General features: G+C 42.2%; 2 protein-coding genes across 2 annotated transcripts in view; one reads left to right on the top strand and one right to left on the bottom strand.

Annotated features, from left to right (window-relative positions):
* LOC104464408 (core histone macro-H2A.2) overlaps positions 1-17,825 on the top strand; it is a 20,422-nt gene extending 2,597 nt beyond the window's left edge. The window contains exons 2-8 of the mRNA XM_010077102.1: positions 7,043-7,149; positions 8,496-8,693; positions 10,282-10,392; positions 11,804-11,903; positions 12,758-12,847; positions 14,898-15,072; positions 17,110-17,825. Of these exons, the coding sequence (XP_010075404.1) occupies positions 7,043-7,149; positions 8,496-8,693; positions 10,282-10,392; positions 11,804-11,903; positions 12,758-12,847; positions 14,898-15,072; positions 17,110-17,275 (947 nt within the window). The 3' untranslated portion in view covers positions 17,276-17,825. The remainder of the gene's footprint in view (positions 1-7,042; positions 7,150-8,495; positions 8,694-10,281; positions 10,393-11,803; positions 11,904-12,757; positions 12,848-14,897; positions 15,073-17,109) is intronic.
* A 431-nt stretch (positions 17,826-18,256) lies between these two features.
* Positions 18,257-21,843, bottom strand: AIFM2 (apoptosis-inducing factor, mitochondrion-associated, 2; the record flags this gene model as incomplete). The annotated part of the gene is made up of 6 exons (XM_010077103.1): positions 18,257-18,716; positions 19,593-19,793; positions 20,546-20,698; positions 20,806-20,914; positions 21,231-21,323; positions 21,724-21,843. Coding segments are annotated over 6 exons (831 nt in total), but the record flags the coding sequence as incomplete, so codon positions are not given.
* Between the last annotated feature and the right edge of the window lie 1,212 nt (positions 21,844-23,055).

The following is a 23,055-nucleotide window of genomic DNA, read 5'->3' as shown; positions in this document are numbered from 1 at the left end:
AAGAACCTCCTCTCCACCCAACTTTGTAAATATTATAGTAGAATGGAATAATGTTTCTTAGCAGTCACCTATTGCTTGTGGATAGTGGTCTTTCCAAACCAAAATTTCTGTGTTTTATCCAGAGTTTTGTTTGAGAAGATTAAAAATTTGGATAGTTCAATTAAAAACTAGCGTTATAACGTCTAAACCTGGTGATCTAGTTATTCCTAATACGTATGTGTATACTCTTGGTTTTGGGAAGTCTTTAGAAACAAAATGTGGATTTTTAAGGCTGTTGACAAACAGGGTATTAGATATCAAAATCGGTAATATTTCTTAACATTATCTGCTATTTCCTGTTACAAATTCCAGGTTTCTCTCACTGACTTGCAACTGTGAAATGGTGACTACTCAGGCTGAAAACCTGTATACAAGGGAACTGCTTTAGGCTAAATCTGGGAGGGGTGGGAGTAAGGGAGTCTGGTTTTTAAACTGTTTCACAGAAGCAAGTTGAACTGTGTTTTTTTGTTAAGTTAAAACATTCGTGAGAACTTCTAAACGCCTGGGTGCTTCTCTGCATTTGAGCAGAGACTTCATGCTTTACAAAAGGGAAGAGTGGTCTCTGCCACCTGAGAGAAATCTGCTCTGCTTGGCTAAGCTGTAACTTTGAAAAATCACAGGTTGCTCATGCTTAGCAGAGAGTTATTTGATTTTAACAGCTAAAATGTCCAAAGACTTGGTCCTCACTGAGTGTGCTCTGGCCTCTTAGCTCCCAGTACTACCCAGACTGCCTGTGTCACCCCAGAATGACGGAGTGTGCCTCAGCATCTCAGCTCCAATGTGTGACTACGCGTGGGCCACTCCATGCAGTGGCTGAACGTACTTCAGCCCATGGCTACGACTGCTCAGAAGGACTTTCCCTCTCACTGCTGTCCCCAGCTGCTCCTGGTCATAGCACCGAGGCTTTTTGTGGTCTCAATGGTATTGGGCAGCGCAAGGAAGGAAGCTCTCTGATGTGAAGGCAGAACCAACAAAAGCTGAACAGAATGGTTGGCAAGAGGTCTGGGCTGGAGCTGAGGCAGGGAAGCCCTGAATAGGAGTTGAAGGAAAGGCTGATCCTATTTACTGGCCATGAGGTGGGAAGGGCAGGCTGGAATTAACTGGATAAGCAGACTGGGAGGCTGGGAACAGGTTCGACGTTGGTCAGAGAAGGAGACTGAGAACAGATTGTAACATTTTGGGGAGCTGATAGTTATGGGAAAAAGAACATTGATGTTAGAGACAGAGCTCGGAATGGATCTGTCTAGTGGGAAGAGCTGAACTGAGGACCAGTGGCGAAGTAAATGGCATGGAGCATCCAAAAGTCTTGCCAGGAAGCTGGAGAGCAAGCTAGAAAAACAGGGCATAGGCCAAGGATTGGATGGAGGGAGGTGCTGCTGCTGGTGAACCTAGAAAGGAAGATTGAGCCTGAGTATTACTAAAATTGAGAAGAGTAGATGGGAGTGATGGAGACTGTCCAGGAAAGGCAACTGAGATAGAAGCCTCTGGTGTGGATTGCTGAGGAAAGGAGGATGAGCCATGGAGCTGGGAAAGCAAGTCATGGCTGGGATAGGGGTGGGATGGATGAGGCAGGAAGGGTCAGACTGGACCAGAGCTGTCTGACTGTATTCATTCAGGGCCTAGAATGGACCTGTGAGTGATGAGCCATGTGTGTAGTCTGTTGATGGCCTGTATTTGTGTTGCCCTGAAGCACTGAGCCTTTTGACTAGGGTCATCCGGATGGTGCGCATCCTTGAGCATCCTTATCCCCAGTCGCCACGTGGTTCAGAGTGCCTTTTGGTTTTGGTATGGATTCTGTATTATGAGCCACTAGATCCCCTTTTTTTCCCTTTGTGTGCAAGATTGATTGTGGCTGCACCCCACAGCCATTATCAATGCCAAATCTGTGCTTTGGCTTATAATCCCCATTGTTAAAATGCCAGCAATCACCGCAGTGTATCTCAAGAAGAGGTACTTTTACCCCGACTGATTAGCTAGTGTGAAGAAGATCTCATCAGTGTTCTAAGGCTTTTTTTTTTTTATAATCTCTCTATGCTGTTTTATATCTTAGGCTTGAAAATCATATTGCAAAACTGCAGCTTAATTCCTGTCCGCAAGGTTGTGTTTGCTGGAACAGTGTTGGGCTCCGCTGGCTTCCAAGTTAAAACTCCATGAAACATTGGCCTCAGTCCCACTGGATTTATGGACTTTGCAACACACACATGCCAGACTATGCTCTGAGCGTGCCCAGGGCTGAGTACTGTCATCATCATGTACCTTCCCAAAATGTAGGCAAAGAATACAGATGCCTCTTGCTTAGGAACCGGAAGACCTGTGAATGGTGTGCTGGGCAGAGGAGCTCACAGAAGATGTCAGTGGAAAACCATCTTTTTAAATTAGGGCAGAGCCCAACACCAGCAAATACCTCCTCCTTCAAAGGATGTCAGCTGGCATACTCCTTTGTCTGTTTCACTCATCTGCCATCAAGAGACAGATCGAGTAGATACTTTCTGCTTGCAAATGGAGGACCAAGAACTCTGTCATCTGATAACATCTTTTCAGAGAAAAGGTGGTATTGGGTAGATTTGTACATGGTAGTGTAATAGCAAGTGTCAAAACCTATCCTAAAGGGGAAATGGAAAACAAGATAACCTGTCTGAAATCTTTACGATTCTGCTATCAGTAGTTCTCATGTATCTTTCTTATCAGCCCGGCTGAGCACTTCACGAAAGCAGGCTGAGCTCAGCTGAACAAATAGCTTTGGCCTGGCTATGATGCTTTTAGTTCTCAGATACTCCAAATCTGTTTTGCCATCAGCTAAAGAACCTCTTTTTCCTGTATGTCACAGGATCAGAAGTTGTATTCCCATTCAGGCCATAGCTTGGCTGCTGCTTTTATCAGTTGGAAAAAGTTATGTTCTTCCCTGGTCACAAGTGCTTATCAAACAGGAGAAAGGGCAGGCTCTGTTAAAAAGACTAGATGTTATGTAGGGTCAGTGGACATGTGACTCTGTTGACCTGGGTTGGATGTCTATCTGAGGCGGAGGTAAACTGTGGAGTGCATAGATAAGTTAGTTTGCTTTTAACCATATGTGCTGAAGATCTCTGAATTTGAAGTTATGCTTCCAGTGTGCAGGCATCTTGTGTGGATTTTGAAACTTGAGGGAAGCAAGACTATTTCAGATTTCACTTTAATTCTCTGCTGCTGAGAGGAGGTGGAGTAAAACCAACTTGTGTCTGAGAATATCAAGGTGCCTGATTTCAAGACAGCCTGTTATAGGACTTTAGTATGGTATACTGTAGTATAGGTCCTATATTCTCAGTCTCCTTAGAGTTTAGGTGAACTCAGCTGTCAAGGTGTTTCTACATGAAGTGTAAAGCAGTTCCTTTAGGGACCTGTTCTTATCAGCAGAGGATGTGATAACTGAAGCCTCCAGATTTGATGTTGTATTTTGCAAGTGCCATTTTTCATTCTTAAGACTACAAGTCCCTGCCTCCAGTATTAGAAAAATATGCATATGACAATAACTAGAAGGAGGTAAGGCAATTATTTACCTATGCAAATAACTGGCATCCTTTGATAAGTTATTTATATGCATATTCCACATTCTGCCCTACATCATCTCTAGCTTGGATTTTCTTCTTCCTGGTGTCCTTTGGTAGATGAAAAGTGGCTGGTGTTTGAGTGTTCTGCGTTTTTTGCTCTTGACATTAGGCAGAGGACATTTGAGTGCACCATCAGGATGCTACTGGCCAAAGCACCCAGAACCTGGGGGAGTGGGGTGAGCACGCAGCTAGCAGGATGTGCCTGTTGTTGGCACATCTGAAAGAACTTCAGTTACCATGCAGGTAAGTATTATGTTGGATTTTTTTTTTCCCCTGATGCAATTTTCCTCTGCTATCAGCACCAATCTGCAAAACCCCCTGGAGAAGTCTGGGTCTCTTTTCTTGCTTTATGCTCATCTGCACAATGGGTGGTGATCTGTTCCTGCTGTCTGCTGCTGCATTAGCTCCACCGGCAGAGCTCTGGGAGGAAGGTTTGAAACTTCCAGGCCTGCAGCCTTGTAGGGGTGAATATAGCTGGATCACATGGGATCTCTTCTCAGTCTCCTCCTTTACAGTCCAAGTTAGACACTCCAAAGTTAGGAAATGCCACAGCTGAGGTTGCCGCTCTAATTTTTAATGTAGGCCCAGTGTGTATTTGTGGTGTGATACTGTTTCTGATTGTCTGATCACACATTATTTTTTCCTCACATCAGTGGCCTACTTGTTGCAACCATGGTTCTAATATTTGCTAAAATATAAGTGCTTGTCTTTGCAACTTTGATAATGTTCCTTGAAAGTTTTGCCTGAGTAGTTGTGAAAGTTTTCAACAGACACTGTCTGTTTCTTAAACAATTGTCTGTGAATATGCAGATTGGCCTTTAAATCTCCAACATTCAGTTGGCTGATATGCCTCCACCCAGATAGAGCTGCTGAAGGGAGAGGCTGCGGTGCAGACCTCAGACTGCAGCTAGAGCCCAGACCTTTCTCCTGGGGCAGAGACAGGTGGGGACCTGCCTGAAAAAGGTGTGCCCAGGTGGAGGAGCTCCTGGGTTGAAGGCTGAGCTGAAGGAGGCTGTGAGAAGCTGTGTAGCATCAAGGAGGCTGAGAAGGAGTTAGATAGCTGGTTCCAAGCACAGTCTGCAGGGGATCCACAACCCGTGACTAAACAGCCAAAACCTCCCCCACTGGCACACACAGAAGGGAAGAAGGCCAATAATGCAGAAGAATGGAAGTTTTCAGTGGCAAGGACCAGCAGAAGGAAGAGGCTTCCCCCGAAGCATTTGGTGCCCTTTTAGAACTGTTTCACCACTCTGCAGGCTGAAGAAGAAGGACCCGTCACATCAGCAGAGATGCTGAAGCTGAGTAAGGCAGCCCAATCTGCTTCTCATGTAACCACCAGTGCCACTCAGAAAAGGCGACAGGTGATAGTAGTAGGCAACTCTCTTCTCAGAGGTATGGAGGCACTCGTTTCCCAACCTGACCTTCTCTCTAGAAAGGTGTGCTGCTTGCTACCCATTGTATTTGAGAAGTTTTGTCAGTCTGAAGTTCCCACTGACTGGAAAAGAGGAAACATAACCCCCATCTTTAAAAAGGGAAAAAAGGAAGACCCGGGGACCTACAGGTTGGCTGGTCTCACCTCTGTGCCCAGCAAGATCATGGAGCAGATCCTCCTGGAAAATATGCTAAGGCATATGGAAAACAAGGAGGTGATTGGTGACAGCCAATATGGCTTCACTAAGGGCAAATTATGCCTGACAGATTCGGTGGCCTTCTACGACAGGGTCACAACGTTGGTGGATAAGGAAAGAGCAACGGACATCATCTACCTGGACTTTTGCAAAGCATTTGACACTGTCCCACACAACGTTCTTGTCTCTAAGTTGGAGAGACATGAATTTGACAGATGGACCACTCGGTGTATAATGAACTGGCTGAATGGTCACACTCAGAGTTGTGGTCAATGACTCCAAGTGGAGACTGGTGACAAGTGGTGTTCCTCAGGGTTCAGTACTAGGACCAGTGTTGTTTAACATTTTTGTGGGAGACATGGACAGTGGGATTGAGTGCACCCTCAGCAAGTTTGCCAATGACACCAAGCTGTGTGGTGCGGTTGACACGCTGAAGGGAGAGCATGCCATCCAGAGGGACTTGGGCAGGCTTGAGAGGTGGAACCATGCCAACCTCATGAAGTTCAACAAGGGCAATGTCCTGCACGTGGGTCAGGGCAATCAGAAGCACAAATACAGACTGGGAGGAGAATGGATTGAGAGCAGTCCTGAGGAGAAGGGCTCGGGGGTGTTGGTTGATGAGAGGCTCCCATGAACCGACAGCTAAACGTATTGTTGAAATCCTTTGGATTTTAGACAGAGAGAATTATGTAGATTTCCACTAGGTTTTTCATGAAAGTTATTCTTTTTGTGGTAGTTACCTTTATTTAGTTGATAAAAAGAAACAAAGTGTCATTAATAGGACACTAATGGGCTGTAAATTTCTTACTCTTTTTACTGACAGATGTAAATCCAAAACAAAAACCAGAAGGCGGGGACACTGGATACTTCTAAAATGAAACAAGATGTGAATATGATTTTTATGATTATTTAGGGCAAAACATTCCCTTCTCCTTCATTCTAAGTGTTTCAGTAGAGTTCTTATGTGAGAAATAATTTGAGTAGGGGCCAAACTGTGTAAGTTAATGAATTATACTGATCGTTACAGTTTAAATAAACTTAGAAAGACATGTCTGTATTTCCTCTATAACAATTAGAAAAAGCTCAGTGGCTTTAGTCACAGTATAAATGTTGTTGCAAATTTAGAGGAACTACTTTTGAAGTGACCTCATGTTCCCAGAGTTGTAGAAGGAACTTTCTACCAGTAGTTCATACCTTGAAGCTCTTACATTGTCTCTGCTTGAATCTAAGTCAAACTTTTCATACCTTGTTCTGAAATGAAGCTTCTCACAGATTTTCAATGCCCTTTAATGCAGAATTGCAGCATCACCTGGCTAGCTTCTTGGCTTTCGAAGTATTTCTTTAAATGCACCTCAGTCTTCGTCTTACCTGGCCCTGAGAATCCTTGCTGTTTTGTTAGAACTGTCTGCACTACGTTTGGGGTTTCATTGCATGCTTTGCTGTTCTGTTGTTACAGGGTTACTGCTAAATTTTGGACTGCTGATGTACATTTTTATAGGGTATTTCTTGGTTTTTTTGAAAGAGAATTCTGACTTGGGACTCAAAATAAGTTATGTGAACCAAGCTTAGCATATTTTCTGCTAGCTGTCCTTGAGGGAACTAGGAAAGACAAATTATTTTGTGTAAATTTGCAAGTACATTGAGTGTGGTTTGGTCTCTGTCTTTCTGTAGCAAAGACCATTTAAATCAGGAAACACTCCTGAAAAGAAAAATGGATATTCAGAAGGAGTGTAAAATGTGTATGCAGAGTTTACATTTTTATTACTCATTTTTGTCTCAATGTGTCTACAGCTGAAATTCTGGAATTAGCGGGAAACGCAGCACGAGACAACAAGAAAGGAAGAATTGCCCCCAGACACATCCTCCTGGCAGTTGCAAATGATGAGGAACTGAATCAGGTACCCGCTTACATTTCAGTGTGAGAGTTACATGCTGTGGCATGAATGAAGCTGCTGCCACGGAAGGTTAGAAATGGTTTAGTCTGACACATGAATGAGAACATAATTATTAGAGCAGAAGAAGACAAGTTTGTGCTCACTTGAATAAAAGCAGACAAAAAAAGAAAGTTCTAAGATATCTCATCTTAAATCCTCTGGATATAAATTTTGCTTCTTTTGTAGCTTTTAAGTCCTGTTGAAGTGGGTAACCTTGATGCTTAATTTTTTCCTCAGAGCCATCCAACACTTAAAGAATATGTGCCTTATGGAAGACCTTTTTCCAAAAGCTGTAGAAATGTGTGTTTTCTATTATACTGGCTTTGAGGCCCAACATGGGTAGGGACTCGCTCTCTGTTATTGCTGCCTCCAGGACTGCCTCCTGCTCCATATGCCCAAGTCCTACCAGCACCCAGACTGTGGTTTGCAGTGCTCTGACTCTGAGGATCACTTGTGGGATCAGTTCCTCTGAACTTGCTGAGTGAGAAGAGAGATCTTGGGCTGTGAATTGGAGTATTCAGGGGTGCTGGAAAGGTTCAGTCAGAGTCAGAGGATCTCTTCTTGGTTGGCCCCATGACATCATTCACGCTTTGAAAGATTCCTGCACTTAATTTGGCTGCTTTAAATAATGTAAGTGTGGTGCGCATGAAGTCATCTAGCTCTGTTTCCAGTCAAGGGGACTGAAAAGTCAAAACAGAGGCTGGGAGACGGGAAAGCCTGCTAACACTACCAGCCCAAGTCCTACTCCATGGTGCTGGCCACTGACCTGTGAACTGGGTACTAGATCTACTGTTGTCCATTAGGAATTAACCAGGTTTTGTCCTCCAGATTATTTTTCCTGCTGTTCACCTCTGCAAAGCAGGTTTGGGAGGCTCATACTTGCTTTCACTGAAACTGTTTCCCTGACAAAGGGATATGCAACCAGTCCTTCTTTGAGCTGGGCTGTGGTGTAATCTTTTTTTAAGTAGCCTGCAGGCACCTACCGTCTCCTACCCTCATTCACTGCTTGTGGGTCATCAAGAACAGGTATGCAGAAAGACCAGCACTGGAAGAAAGAACAGCAATTCACCAGTACAGTAATGGAGTTCTCTGGGATGTGCTGGCTGACCTTGCCATCACCTGCCAGGTTTCTTGTTATTGTAGATTTTCTCCCTAATACTTTTTTTTGTTTTTTTCATAATAAAGGGACAAGGTGCAGTGCTTTAGGAAGTGTGGACTCTAATTGCATATGCATAATGTAGTCTGCAAAAATAGCTTGGGTACAAACTAAGAGAATCTGATTTTCTCCTTTACACTGCTTCTCCTTGCAGTTGCTAAAAGGTGTGACTATTGCAAGTGGAGGTGTCCTGCCCAGAATTCAGCCAGAGCTTCTAGCCAAGAAGCGGGGCACCAAAGGCAAATCTGAGACCATCCTTTCCCCTGCTCCTGAGAAGAAGGGAAGGAAATCCATGGTGAACAAAAAGAGTGGGAAGAAAGCAAAGTCTACCAAGGCCCGGACACCCAAAAAGGTGAGCATGAGGCAGATATGGGGTTCCAGAGGTGTGGGAGAAGGGAGTGGATCAAAACCAACTGAGATTATTAGGAGGAATAAATTAGTGCTTCTGTATTGTTTGTTTGTAACAACTGGAAGTGGAAGGTAGGAGTTGATAACAGACACACCAGGGTTTTTTTTTTTTCTCTAAACTTTAGAACTAAAGGCAAACACAGTATTTTTAAAATGAGTTTTCATAACAAAAACCTTTAAAGCTTTGAGGGAAACTTTTCAGATTTCCATGTCACCCTTTCTTGATGACTGTGTAGAATCTCATTATCGCCACACTAACTGTGTGGCAGTGAGCTCTAGCTTTTAAAATAAAGGAAGCTGTATTTTAAAACATTTTCTACTTGAAAGGTGTCAGGCCTGCAGCACTGTACAGTTACTGGGTTGCTGATAAAGTTTTTTTCTCTGTCCGGAGAACTTGTCCTGACATGGTACATAGAAGTCCTTTTGACAAGCTCTTTGTTTCATGTGTTCTTAGGTGTGCTGTTGTTAATGGTTTTTAAAAGACTTGGAAGAAGAATAAATGAATTGGAACTTGACCACTGCACCTTCCCTTACGGTTGTCCATCCTCTGTCACCATCCAAAATGGTTTAATTTGTTAAAGCAGTAACAGCAGATCTGTGCTCTCGGTTTGTCGTTCCAGAGCACGCATCTGAAAACACTGCTAAATTTTTGGTTGGTAGGATTAAATTATATTAATCTTTGACCTAAGCTTTTTAAACTTGTGTTAAGCATATCTTTATGGAGGCCTCTAATCTTTAATATATTTCCATAGCTGAGAATATACAGAAACAACTTAAAAAAAAGAAAACAGAGTTGCTTAATAAGATGCTTAATAATATTCCTCTGTGTATGGATCTCAGCTACCACCTTATTTTGAATTGTGCACGTGCAGTGTTTGGGACTTTTTAGGCAGAGTTAGCTTTTTGACATACCTTAAAGCAAATATTGAGAGATGTGAGGAGATGCTCCTGCAGCCCTGGTAGGAACAGGTTTGTTGCTCCTGGAGCTAGGCTGCATGAGGGAGTGTGTCGCACAAAGGGGACTTTGCGTTCAAACTTCACCTATTAGTTACTTAATTTTGTCATTCTGACTGCTTATATGGAGGTGTAATGGCTCGCTCCTCTCAGTATGGATTCGTGATTTATTATCTGAAACTTACCTTTTTCAGTTCATAAAGTTGTTTTTTTCTTCAGATTGGAGCATTTGACTTGTTAACTAAGCTACTAAGTTTGATTTGGTATGAGCTCTGTTGTTAACAGCAAAAAATAAACTAGCACACGCCCACCCCTAAGTACAACCTTAATTGTTACTGAAACTACAGATGGATGTGGGTGTCCTGACTCTTAATGTAACTACAAACGTATGTAATGCCTCAGATGAACCACTGATGTTTTAGCATTATATAAACAGTGGAGACCTCTGTTGTCACATAATCTTTGGGGATTAAAAGGCTATGAGCAATATATTGATCTGATAAGATCATTGCTGAATTATGGTAAATGTTTACTTTTTTTTTTTTTGAGAGTTCTTGCTTTTTTCTTTCCTCAAATAGAACAAACAAAAGGACAATGAAAAAGAAGGAGCTTCAAATTCAACATCTGAAGACGGACCTGGAGATGGTTTCACTATCTTGTCCTCCAAGAGCCTTGTGCCAGGACAAAAGGTAATACAAAGTTATGACAGATTGGGATCACAGCAATGGAGCCTAGCATAAATGGAACAATGCTTTTGATCTAACACCAGTACAAGATCTTCTATACATTCTCCCTTAGTAGTCCTAAATTTAAGGTCAAAACTCACTCAAGTCATGGGCGGGTAGAGGGTCTCAAAAAATATGTCTGCAGATAAAAAATTTCCAAGACTAGTACTGGGCAGCCTCTCTTCTCTATAGAGCCATACTGATTCACTTCTTGGTTCATTCTTACTAGAGTTTTGTTCAGTTTGGACTTGGCTGCATCGTGCCTGGCATACTGACAAACCAGGTTTAACCTTCTAGGCTGTTTATTATTTATAAAAGAGTATTTCTGGGCCAGGTCCCAGGATCACCCAGAACTTCCGTGTGTTGGTTTGTGCCAGAAGCCCTGTGTACTCTGAGAGTAGGCTGTGGGACGCTGCTCTCTCACTGTTCAAATTGAGAACCTCGCAAGACCTGCAGGCCATGTCATGCATGTCACAGGCTGTGACACCTTGCCTGGCCAGAATTACAAAACTGTCCCACCAAAATGCCTGCATGTCCTTGGTGCCCAGCCAACTGTCTGTCCTATATTTCTTTTTTTTCCCCCGGACTCACCAAGAGGGAGAGGTTTCCGCCTTCCTTAATTTTTGGACCCTCTGAATGGAACTGGAGTTTTTCTTACAGATTTAACAATGGCGTTATAGTCAAGATGATATTATTATTAGTATAAGTGTGCCTTGGAAGAAGTGAGGTGTGCTGGGCATGTGTTCAGCAACTGGAAAACCTTTTTAATAATTTTTAGGATTTCTCTTCTCTGTTGTTGCTCAAAGTGATAAGGCTGTGAGATCTGGGCAGCAGCCTTTTTTGAGCACCTTAAGACATCAGGTTTTGGCCAGTTCCTGTATCCAGATATGTTGGTGGGTAAAGCATTCCTTATTTTATTTATGATTGGAACTGAAAAGTTAATTAATTACTTAAGTCACGAAGCCTTTACAGATCAGAATAGTGTTCAGCTCTTCTCAGCCTCTGCGGTACTTTACTGGGGGCAAGTGTTTCTACAAGAAAAAAGCTTTTTAATTTTAGCATTTTTCTCTTTAAACAAAAGCATTTCCAAAGTTAGCCTTTTCTCTTCAAAGAGTGATGCTAGAACATAAATTTTCTAGCAGTAACTTCCTCTGGAGCAAGCTCCCAAGCTGTGGGCATATCGCAAAATAATCTTAGTGTTGTACAAATTATTTAAAGGCTAAAAATCAGAATCATGCATATTGGACACAACAAAACTACTGATCTCGGAAAGACTGAATCCAGCCTTCTTTCATTTTAGTTTTTTGGTATGAAAATTATTTTGCACTCAGATTAGTATTTTATTTTTTTCTGCTCCTTCATTATTATTTTACAGCTTTCTCTGACACAGAGTGACATCAGCCATATTGGCTCCATGAAAGTAGAAGGCATTGTTCACCCTACAACTGCTGAAATAGACCTCAAGGAGGAAATAGGTGAGGCTCTGCTACATGCAGAAAAAAACAGATCTAGAGTTGGAACAGTAGCTGTTCTACTAGCTGCCTGCTGAGATCCCATCCTATTTCATCTGAATCTTCCCCAGGCCATAAAATATCACTTACAACACTTCTGAAAATGAGGCTGGATCTGACTGGGTATAACAGGCTAATCACTAATTTATAATTTTTTAATGATGCCTTACGACAATCAAAACACAGATAATTTGTTGAAACACATGAGCAGCAAAGGTGTAAATAATCATTATTGAGGTCTTTATTGGATTATTTTTACATTTGCCTCTGAAAATTCTGTGACAAAAATTATATATTAATAACACTTCTAATTATGCTTTTCATTGTAGGATTTTACATATGTTAGACAAAGCCTCATACTGCTCATGTGAAATAGGAAATATTATTACTGCTAGTGTACAAATGTGGGAATTGAAGCAAGAGGGAGGTAAACGGTATATGCGGTCAGTCACCAAGACCTTCACTGACATCCTAGCTGTGTTTATTTCAGAAATTATTAGGGTTTGTTTGTTGAGTTGATTTTGGAGGCTGAAAATCTGAGTCCTGAAATACCACTGCTCTCTATTTTAGCCGTCAGTCAGAGTAAGATAGCATTCTTACAGATAATTATATTAAAGTAATTTCCAGTAATAACATACAGGGGTTTTTAAAACCAATAACAAGTAAAATTTATCTGTGGCTAGATGGTGGTAAACATAAACATCAGCTGCTGCTGATACTGCTGCATATGTGTACAATGTTCTTCTTTTAAATAATGTAGAATTTTTTTTTCATGCTGATACTTCTGAACCTAGGCCTTTTGCTCTGTGTCCTTGCAGGCAAGGCATTGGAAAAGGCTGGAGGCAAAGAGTTTTTAGAAACAGTGAAAGAGCTTCGTAAATCTCAAGGACCTTTGGAAGTTGCTGAAGGTAAAGAGAATACTACTCTCTCTCTCTTTTGGAAACAGCTTGTTTCGTATATTCTTTCCTCTGGGCATTCTGATCTGATCTTGATTATGTATGTGCCTTTGCTTATGTGATGTAAGTGTTTCTGTTTCTTCTTCGAAGCTGTTGCTGATATGGACAGCCTGCTTAGAAGGAAAAAAAAGGAAGAAGTAGGATACCTGTGTGCTGTGCACATTGTCTTTGGGCTTCTAGGTGCCACCATTAAGTTACAGCAGGCTGATTAATTTATCTTAGGCAGTTCCTGTGTGGGAGTCCAAAAATTAAGGAAAACTTGTGCTGTCACCTGTGTGCCATCTTTCCCATCCTGTTGTACTGCATTGCTTAGCAAGCATGAGAAACAGCTCTCAGTCTAACATATGAGCTATAAGAACAGTGATAGTTTATAAATTATTCTGCTTTATGCATATTTCATAAAGAGTATAATTCAAACAATTACCTTACTTTGAACACAAACAAAGACGTGATAAGATCTTTAGAACTGGCAGGCTTTTTGGAAGAGCAGTTGCTGCTCTTCGCCCAGGCACTACAGCTACATTATAGAAATACAAATTGCAGAAGAGCTCCCTTTAAATGTTGAACACATCTGTAGCATTGAATAGTTTTGAACTTGAGATTATGCTTTCCTTTGTGAACAAATTAAACCAATTCATAGGGGTTGAAGGTGGCTGGAGGGCAGATGGAGAGAATTTACAGTGTATCTTCTAGTGCCTTATTTGGCTTAGTGTCTCAATACTCAAGAAACTAAATGCTTTAAATAGTCTAGTTTTGGAAAATTCCTAAATTAATAGCTTAATTTTACAATCTCAAATGACAGAGAAATTTTTGTACAAGATATTTTGCTTCGCTGTTGCATTGAATCTAAAATGTATGCCTTAACATCAGATTAAACTACTTTTCACTGTCAACATCACTACCTAACTAGAAAATAGACTCCTTTTATGCCATTAAGGCCGTCCCAGGAAAGAAGTTAATCTTCGTTTAATGGATGGGAAAATGTATGCTCTCAAGCATTGTGTTGTGTTGCTGTGTTTGAAATTGCCCCTCCTACTGGTTTTGAGGCAAGCGATAGTAAATGGTTGTTAATCAGTGGAGGTCTACCGCAAACACTTGAGCTCCAGCCTAGTGGGCTTGGATTCAAGTGCAGCTCGCAGGATACCCATGTTGTTCTCAGTCAATTTGCTCCCCATGGTTAAAGGCCTGACATTTCTCTTCTGGTTGAAATTTAAGTGACACAGTGAAGCATTAGACACAATGCCTCTGTGCCTGCAACAGAATTCCTCTGTGACTGTAGACAGGTGAATAAGTCCAAGTTTTTAATCCTTGGGCATTAATTGCACAGCTAATTTCAGAGTCTTTAACTGGAGATTCGTGAGACACAGATTTTCAGGAGTGCTAATGTTTAGAATTGCAACAAAAGCAAGCTGATGCTATGCTGTGGGCTCTGCAGGTCCTGGAGAAATATGCTTTCTGAAAAATTTCTCTGAGATTTCTAATGGAACATAACTAGCAGAGATTTTCAACAAGTATCTTTGATTTTCATGTTGTTGTCTAAAATTACCCAGCTATGAAGTGGGTCTAAATATTACTCCCTAACACTCCTGAGCTGTAATGCTGATGCAGGATGTTTGTGCAAAGCGTTCAGATAAGGCTGCGACAGCACTACAGAAATGTCTATTGGGGGATTAATAATACCATGTTCAGTGTGAGGTTTTGATATTTTGCATAAAACAAATCCGGAGGCCATGCTGAATGAGAAAGCTATAAAATATTATTGAATAACTGTGTGTTAACCAAATGAGCCTCAGGTTCTTTGGTCTCCAAAGAAATAATAATTGATCACAAAAGTAATGTTGAGACAGTCAGATTATGATTGCAAGTGAGCCACTGTGGCATATTTTAATTCCTAATTTATTTCTTTGGAGAGGTTATGTAATTAAGAAAGTACATTGCATTGAGAGATCATTGCAGGTTGGTTTCTATTCAAAACTAAATGTTTTATTTTTGTTTGTGTTAGCTGCACTTACTCAATCTAGTGGCCTAGCAGCAAAGTTTGTCATCCACTGTCACATCCCACAGTGGGGCTCAGACAAGTGTGAAGAGCAGCTTGAAGAGACTGTAAAGAACTGCTTAACAGCCGCAGAAGACAAGAAGTTGAAGTCTGTGGCTTTCCCCCCGTTTCCCAGTGGCAGGTATGACTCTTTCTGCTTTCTGTATTGGGTAGCAATGGTGTAATTAGTGATCAGAGAGCTGCTGCTGTGATAGAGGTACCCTCTGGTCTGTGGCACAAAAAGGGCTGGCCCTGCCTCCAGAGAGGGCTGTGGCAGGTGCCATCTCACACCGTGCTTCTCCAGATTAAAGGAGCTTGAAGTGCAGTGTTTGCATGGAGCGACCAGAAAGCCTTTATGTAGAGAAATGAGCTAACCCACAGGAGAGCTGAGTGGACTTGTGTTTTCTATTGATAGGCAGTAATTTTTTTTCTTCTACTATGGGCCTGCACCACCTCAGTTTTTAGGTCCCTTCATTTTGCTGTGGTGAATCTTTTTAAAACTACGTTCATGCTGATAAGATTATACCAGCATAATACTGAAGGCAAGTAACAGTGACACCACCTGAGCTAGGTAAATGTGGGGTGTTCTCTTAAGTTATCCTGAGAATATATATGAAACAGACTAGTCACACAAAATGTTTTCTTTCAAAATAACATCAGTTTCTTACATATATCTCTGCTTCAAAAAGGGAACTATGAAACCAACTGTGAAACTACACATTTCTTTCTTGATACCTAGCAAATAAAATGTGCTTGACTAAGAAAGCCAAAGTTGGTTGTTTTTTATTTTTTGGTTTTTGTTTTTTTTTTTAAATCCATCAGTTCATTAATCTTGCTTGGTCATCTCTGATCACAAGAAAGCTTACACAAGTGCTGCTAACTGCAGAAGTTGTTCTTTCATGTTGGAGTTCACATGTTTGTAGTTACATTTCAAATTAAACATATGTTTCTGTTAGTCATGTCCAAAGAATAGGGTACATAGTACAGTCCAGTTGTGTTGGCCCAGTAGTGAATAAAATAAAAGTAAAACTGCATCTTGATCAGTGAAATCACCACACATCACTGAATACACAGGAGATGAGAATGCCATTTTTACACAGATGCTTTTCAAGACAAAGTAATATCTTTATGGATCAGGACAAAAGAATCAATAGAAGGGCAGTCCAATTTGTAATGATTTTTCTTCCTTTACACACAGATCTTTTTGTTTGTAGTGTTCAGTCAAAGCAAAATGGGATAAATTTGCCACTCTTTAATAATAAAGTTCATCTTTCAAAAATGAACTGTGGCTTTTAATGCCAATAGAAATAGCCTCTGTAGACCTCATGTCTCCTGTGAGCATTATCTAAGAAAAATCCAGTCTTGGAGCATTAGTCTTAACGCAGATCTGTCTGCTCCTTAGTTCGATTTTACTCTGTTGCTCTTACAATTACTCCTGCTAACAGAAAATTGAGTAGGTCTTACCGGGTGCTGCTGGTTTACACTTTATTTATCAAAGGACCACAAAGTTGTCTGAAAAAAGGCAGAGTTTTTCAAATAAGACTTCATAGTTTTACTGTCATTTTATTCTACCTATATATCTACACTATAAATGCTGGTTTTGTTGATCAGGAATTATGCTGTATCAGTTCTGTGAATTTTCATCTTTCTTCTGTCCCATCATAGGGACTGTTTGCAGTAACTGATAGCAATAGATGGGATATCTCAGTTGTGCCAGATGAGATGGGTTATAATTTCAGTTATTTTCACTGAAGTCTCAAGCAAAGTATTTTTGATGAGAGTGAGGAAGTCAGCTAAGTAGTTGATGGGAATTTTTTTTTTCAGTTTTCAACTAAAAAATAATCATCCCTTGAACTTACTAGCTTGCCCAGCATGGCATGGAAAAGTTTAATTCTAAGGGAAAGCGTTAAAAAAACTTCATGTGGCTATAAAAAGTAGAAGCAAATAAAACCAGTAACTATGCCAGCAAGGAAACTAACACAGCAGCAGATGAATATTGCTATCAAAACCTTGGGGTTTACTTCTGGGATTTACACATTGCAAAACCGCAACTGGCACTATCTTAACAGCAGCCTGTAGCTGGCACAGCTATGGCTTGGTCCTTTCAGCATCATGTGTGCATAATGCTTGCACAGGTGGCTGACACTCACTTGTTCTCTTTTCTTCCCCTACCACACAGAAACTGCTTCCCAAAACAGATGGCAGCCCAGGTGACTCTAAGAGCTATTTCCACCCATTTTGATGGCACCAGCTCTTCCTCCTTGAAGAACATTTACTTTCTGCTCTTCGACAGTGAAAGTATTGGCATCTATGTGCAAGAAATGGCCAAGCTAGACACCAAGTAGCAACGGCAGCCAAATGAAACTTTATTTTTCAAACAAACTTGAGTAGCATTAAAAACATTAGAGGTGGGTTTTATTTTTTCAATGTGATGAGGAGGGGGGAGTGGTAGTAGTGTGATGTGTTGTGACTTGATGAAGAGCTGTGACTAGAGGTGAGAGGGGTTTAGTCCAATTTCTTCATGCTGTCAGCATCCTCTAGCCATTTGTATCACTTTAAGCAATTGAGTTACCATCTCTTTTCAGGAGTTTGTTTAGTGTCCCTTGATACTTTAGAAGTTCTTAAAGAGTAACCTCATTTTAGATTTGTAGTGATGGGTTTTACACACAAACACATGCACACACTTTAAAGAAAGCTCTTTAAACTGTTCTGCTCCCTTTTCCCCTCCCTTGAGGGCAGATGGTAAACGTCTGCCTCCAGCCCCCAGAGAGGGGAAAAGGAATTTGGAAGTGATGCATGAGGAGCTTCTGTTTTGCTTTTAGCTCACAATAATCTCTGTATTTACTGAGGATATTTCATGGTGATTTTGTTTGTTTTATAAGAAAAAAAGAAAAAGATGTGTCAAGTGTGGTTATTGTTATAAAACCTACTTTTGCTCTGGGAATTTCTCATCTTAAAAAAAACCAAACAACCAAACAAACAAAACAAACCAACCCGAAACAGCAGCATCTGTAATTGAGTGCTTGCTGTAACATACTTTGTGTGCAACTAACCAGCTCTTCTTGCTGAAGTTATAGCACTAAAAGTGACATAATTTACGCTGTTGTAGAGATATTGACGCAAAGCTGCATTATATTTTCTGGCGTTCCAGGATTACCACAGCCGCTTCAAGGCTTGAGGCAGGTTTTCCCCAGGCAGTGCTGAGAGCCATTCTTCCTGCATGCTGCAGACCAGATTTCGGATCAGTAAGAGGCAGGTATTTTTTAGAAAAGCGAGAGTAGAGAAAGCCAGGGAAAAAACACATAACAAACAAACCACAGAGATTTTGAAAGCCACAGTGTTTATTGTTACAAATTAAGGTAAACCAGGTTTCTTGCTCAGAGCTATCTCAATAAGGAAGTAAAAGAAACATTCCTTCCCTAGTTTTTATCATAAAACCTTCTGTGCACTTCATTGGGAAAGTGCCTCCTTCCCCTTTACAGCAAGGCAGGGCCCCTGTTTCATGCATCACACTGGCAAGTGGCTTTAGGAGGTGCTGCAGGAGACACTATTGGTCTGTCCAAGCAATAAAAGTGCACCCTCACCCTCTTCCAGTTGCTGAAGTCCTTGCTGCTTTGTTACTGAAGCCCTCTTAAGAGGGCATTGTCTGTCCCATCATCTTCCAGCTCTTGGAGACAAACAGGTCCCGGCTCTTAGCAATGGTCACCAAGAGACGTCCCACATAGTAACCGTTCACCTGGCCTACGCCATCATTCCTGCCCATTGAAAGGAGGAATGTTAGTGACCCTGGAAAGAAGATGTAGAGGTTTAAGTTAAGCATTTTCAAAGCTAGGTATCAAACCCTACTACCTGTAGGTGTTGCACTTCCTCCAAGCCCTCCCTTCCCACTCTGCCTCATACCCACACTACTGCTAAGCACCGGACCCAGGTGCTGCATGACAAGAAAAGAAGCAGGCCCAAGGAGAACTACTCACAACTCTCCTTTCTACCATCTGCTTTACCTGTTTCAGTAATAGGATTGCTGAAGGATTGATTTGTCTGTATGTGTGATACAGAATCATTCTCTCCTCCCAAGAGGAAGTCCAAGAGGTAGACAACAAAATGTAAGTAGAAAGAAATGTGAAAAGACAGGGCAGCCTTTAAAAACCAAACTGCTGTCCAGATATCCTCCATACATGTGGAACAGCTTTAAGCATAGTCATGGTAAGTATTTACATCAGTTGCTTATTAGTGAGACCCATCACCTAGCTAGATTTCTGAGACTAGATTGTTCAGTTTGTGTTTGCTGTATACTTTTAAGGGGAGAAGGGAAGAGAAACTCATCTCCTTGTTCCTAGGATTCAATTGGACAGTAAGCAATTTAAAGAAAAGGAAACAAGTTTGATGAATAGGAGACACCCACCAGTAGATTTATCAGGAAAACATTAGTGAAGAAAGGACGTGTTGCATCTGTAGACTGACACAGGTAATTAACGTCTACAGTGTCTTTGTCAAGAACTACGATGAAGCCTGAGCTATAAGCTTATATAGTCAACCCCAATTGTGAGTTTCTTCACCTCTAATCAGTGCCCCATGCAAGCTGTAATGTCTACGTGTTAAACAGCCGTTCCCTGCAGAAAAGCAGCCCAACAGTTAAGGCCAGGAGCTAGGAGATTACCTTACCTGGTTCGTAGGTTTTAAGAGGCTTATGTGTCAGGCTGTTGATTATATTTGTCACCGCGATGTTGGCATGGAGCCCAGCATGGTAGGCCATCTTTGGTTCCTTTAGATCTGCACAGTCCCCAATGGCATAGATGTGTTCATACCCTTCCAATTGGAGGTGCTTGTTCACTTTCAAAGCACTGTTACTTGCCATTTTGTCCCCTGTTTTGCCAAACAGTGAGTTTTCAGAAGGAGCTTTTGTGTTGCTGGTTGTGGCCTGAGACCCCAAAATGCTGATGATGTTATCAAACATGTCATTGACACAAAGTGAGGAATTGTTTTTTCACCCTCTTTTCTACACGTCAGGGAAGAGATTATTTTTTTCCTTGCTGTAGTTATTTATTTGCAGTCTCATGCAATGAATCATCCTTTGATATTTCAGTAGAAACATAAGGGAACATTAAGAGCTAGTGTACACAGCCTGAAAGACTGTATAATGGTCCTGCTGCTCCATAGTGGTAATGCCATAACTGAAACTGGGCTGTAAGAGGATTTGGATGGGAGATATATCACTGAATAATTGGCTGAATGCCCTATGATGCTGATCTAGTTCAGCAAGAATGCTGAATGTGCTGAGCCTATTTTTGCTGAGAACTCAGCAAGCTTGTATCTAGGATGAAATCCTGGCCTTGACAGCAGGAGTTACCATCAGCTTCTAGGTGTCATCTGCCTCATTCCTTGGATTATTATTAGCGGGAGGAGCTGGAGAAGACCGTTGGCCACTTGACCTATGGTCTGTAAGTTTCTGAAGGTTGCATTTCACAGTGAAGTATTTAATGTGATGTTAGAGCATTTTCTGTATCATGGAATAACTACTGCAGGTTGTATAAGGTTGATTCCTAACCTCACAGTGCTCAACTGCAAGACATTGCAGAACTGTGTTACTTCTCCCCACCCAGTGTTTTTTTCCTTACCAAATGCAGCCGCGTACACTGAGGAGTTAATCTTTATCCCTGTGCACAGGACCACCATGTCGGTAACCACCTCAGTGCCCTTTTCTGTCTTTACTACCATATCCTTCTGGAACTGGTTTGGCCGGAGGTTTTCCACGTTGCTGACCTTTTCACCTGTTGCAAGAGAGATCTCTGGGTCACAAACCTTTATTAGGCTTCTGTTTCCAGCTAGCCCAGATGGATCTAGAGTCTACACGTCAGAAGCGTCCTTACATACGTACTTAATAAGAGGTGCACTCCTTTTCTGAGGAGAATCTCTTTCACCTCCTGACGGACGCTATCTAGCAGCTCCACATCAGCTAGTGCAATTTTTGAGTGAATGAGGGTGACCTGTTGGGGACAAAACAGCAAATGGAGAGACACAGGAATAGGACAGGACTCGCCGCTTACTGGGTGGGAGCAGCTATAGCTAGCTTCTTCCTACCCTGCTTATTGCCCACAGAGAGTGAGCCAGTGAAAGGCATCTAGTGCCAATAACTGCTGGTGACAGGCTATAGGGTGCTCTCAGAAGAGCAGGCAGTAGGGGCGAAGGCTGCCATTGCATGGAAACTCCTGATTTGCAGTGATCTCAGATACCTCCAGCAGGACCATCACGGAACAGTCTCAGAAATAAGGATGAAGTTAATGGTAAGTAATATGCTACTACCTCTTTGGCTGGGTATTCTGTTTTGATCTCTGCAGCCATCTCGACTCCAGCAGCACCACCTCCCACGACCAAGATGCGCTCAGATTTCTCAATCTTTAAGTAAAGAGGAAACTCATGTTACAAGAGAACTGGTAAGTGCTGGAAGTCAGATGCTTCAGCATCTGTGAACAGACCTTTCTGAGATACAGCAGTGGCCCACCAGCAATAAACGACCTAGTTCATTAAGAGGAAACAGAAAACGAGAACCCTATGCACTCTTCCTGTCTACCCTGTAACACTGCTGAGCATTTCAGGTTTCCCCTTGTGCATACAGCTGATCTTTCCCTGGGGCATGCAGAATGCTAGACAAGCTAGCATGTGCTCCTTGTCCTGGCCTGTCCCAGCAGGCGTTGTGGTCTCTTGTTCTTAGACACAGATGTCTCCAGATGTGTTTGGGACAGGGAGGCTGAATGAAGGCAGGCACCGCTTCCTAGGAAATAAGTTGATTCCTCACCTCTTTAACCATATTTTCATAGGTCTGGATGGCACTTTCCATGTCAATGACTTTGTTGAACTTTCCAGGGAATGGCCCATCACTGCCAGTTGCAAGAATGAGATGGGAGTAGTGAAGCTCCTGCAAGGGTGGAAGGTGGAATAGGATGTTAGACCCCTTAAAAACACAGCCTGGAACACAGTTGTTGCCTCCTATTCACTCATTCCCTCTCCTCCAGCCCTCCTTGATAACTGGGAAAGTACTTGCCACTGTTAGTGATTTTAGGAAGAGACCTGATCCAGGTGACACCAAGTAACTGCCTTCCTCAGGATCTGAGAGAAGCACCATTCTTCAGGTGAGCTGGGAGCTTTTAAGAAATTACCATAAGTTTACAGGAAATAACCTGATGTTTATGCCAGACACTGAAGTTACCAACACAGCTGGCTCCAGAGACTAACTTCTCTCCTTCCCCCTCTTCTGAGCAGAGGTGAGATGCTCTGGCTGAGAAGAGTTATCAGAGCTGCTGCCCTTGTTTCTTGACACAGTTAGATAAGGATCTGAGCTGCAGGGTTAATTGTTGAGCTCTAAATCCAGAATAAGAATAAAAGCTACAGGTAAAAATAAAAGCTTATCTGAGCAGGAGATTGGGTGCGGTATTTACTGCACACCCACATCCCAACACAGCTCCAGGCCACTTAGCTTGGCCAGAAGGGATGGTGCCATTCAGCACATGTGGGGAAAGGTGGGCTCTGTTGCCAAGCTCTTCAGGATGATTAAATGCTACAGTATTTCGCCACGTTGCCTCTTGCTTTTAGAGGAGCTGGCTGTGGGTCTGCTTCTATCTGGGGCAGCCTTCCATAGGGTCATTGCTTGCATTCCTCTCTCCCTCCTAGTGTGACAGGGCCAGTATTAAGCAAGAGCGTTTGTGTATCTGCCCACAGGTGGCAGAAACCTAGAGGAAAGGATCAGTGACTTCCCAGAGGGCCTGGATTGTGGCTTGTTTGGGGTCAGGCGTTTCAGCCAGACGGAGGATTACGTCAGAACAGGAGCCCTATTGTGTGTGTGAGCTGAGCCCGGAGGTATCGTATGGGTCAGGGTTTGCGTGCTCAGCTGACTTGCGCTGTAGGAGATCTGGGGGTGTTTGCCACTACTGAACAGCATTCCCGACTCTCACTCAACGTGAGGGCAAAGGTCTGTTTTGTTTTTCCCAGAGCATGACTCTCCTGCACACACACACACACACCCTCCTCTGGCAGATGAGAGTCACACTGCTCTTCCTGCTCAGAGGCACATTTTCTGTAAATGCCCTGTGCTCCTGCTCTTCTTGCTCTTTCCACTGACACCCTTCCCCAC

Source organism: Pterocles gutturalis, unplaced genomic scaffold (assembly GCF_000699245.1).
Source record: "Pterocles gutturalis isolate BGI_N339 unplaced genomic scaffold, ASM69924v1 scaffold21433, whole genome shotgun sequence".
In the NCBI taxonomy this organism is placed as follows: domain Eukaryota; kingdom Metazoa; phylum Chordata; class Aves; order Pterocliformes; family Pteroclidae; genus Pterocles; species Pterocles gutturalis.
Note: the sequence above shows the minus strand (reverse complement) of the source record. Positions and strands in the feature narration are given on the sequence as shown.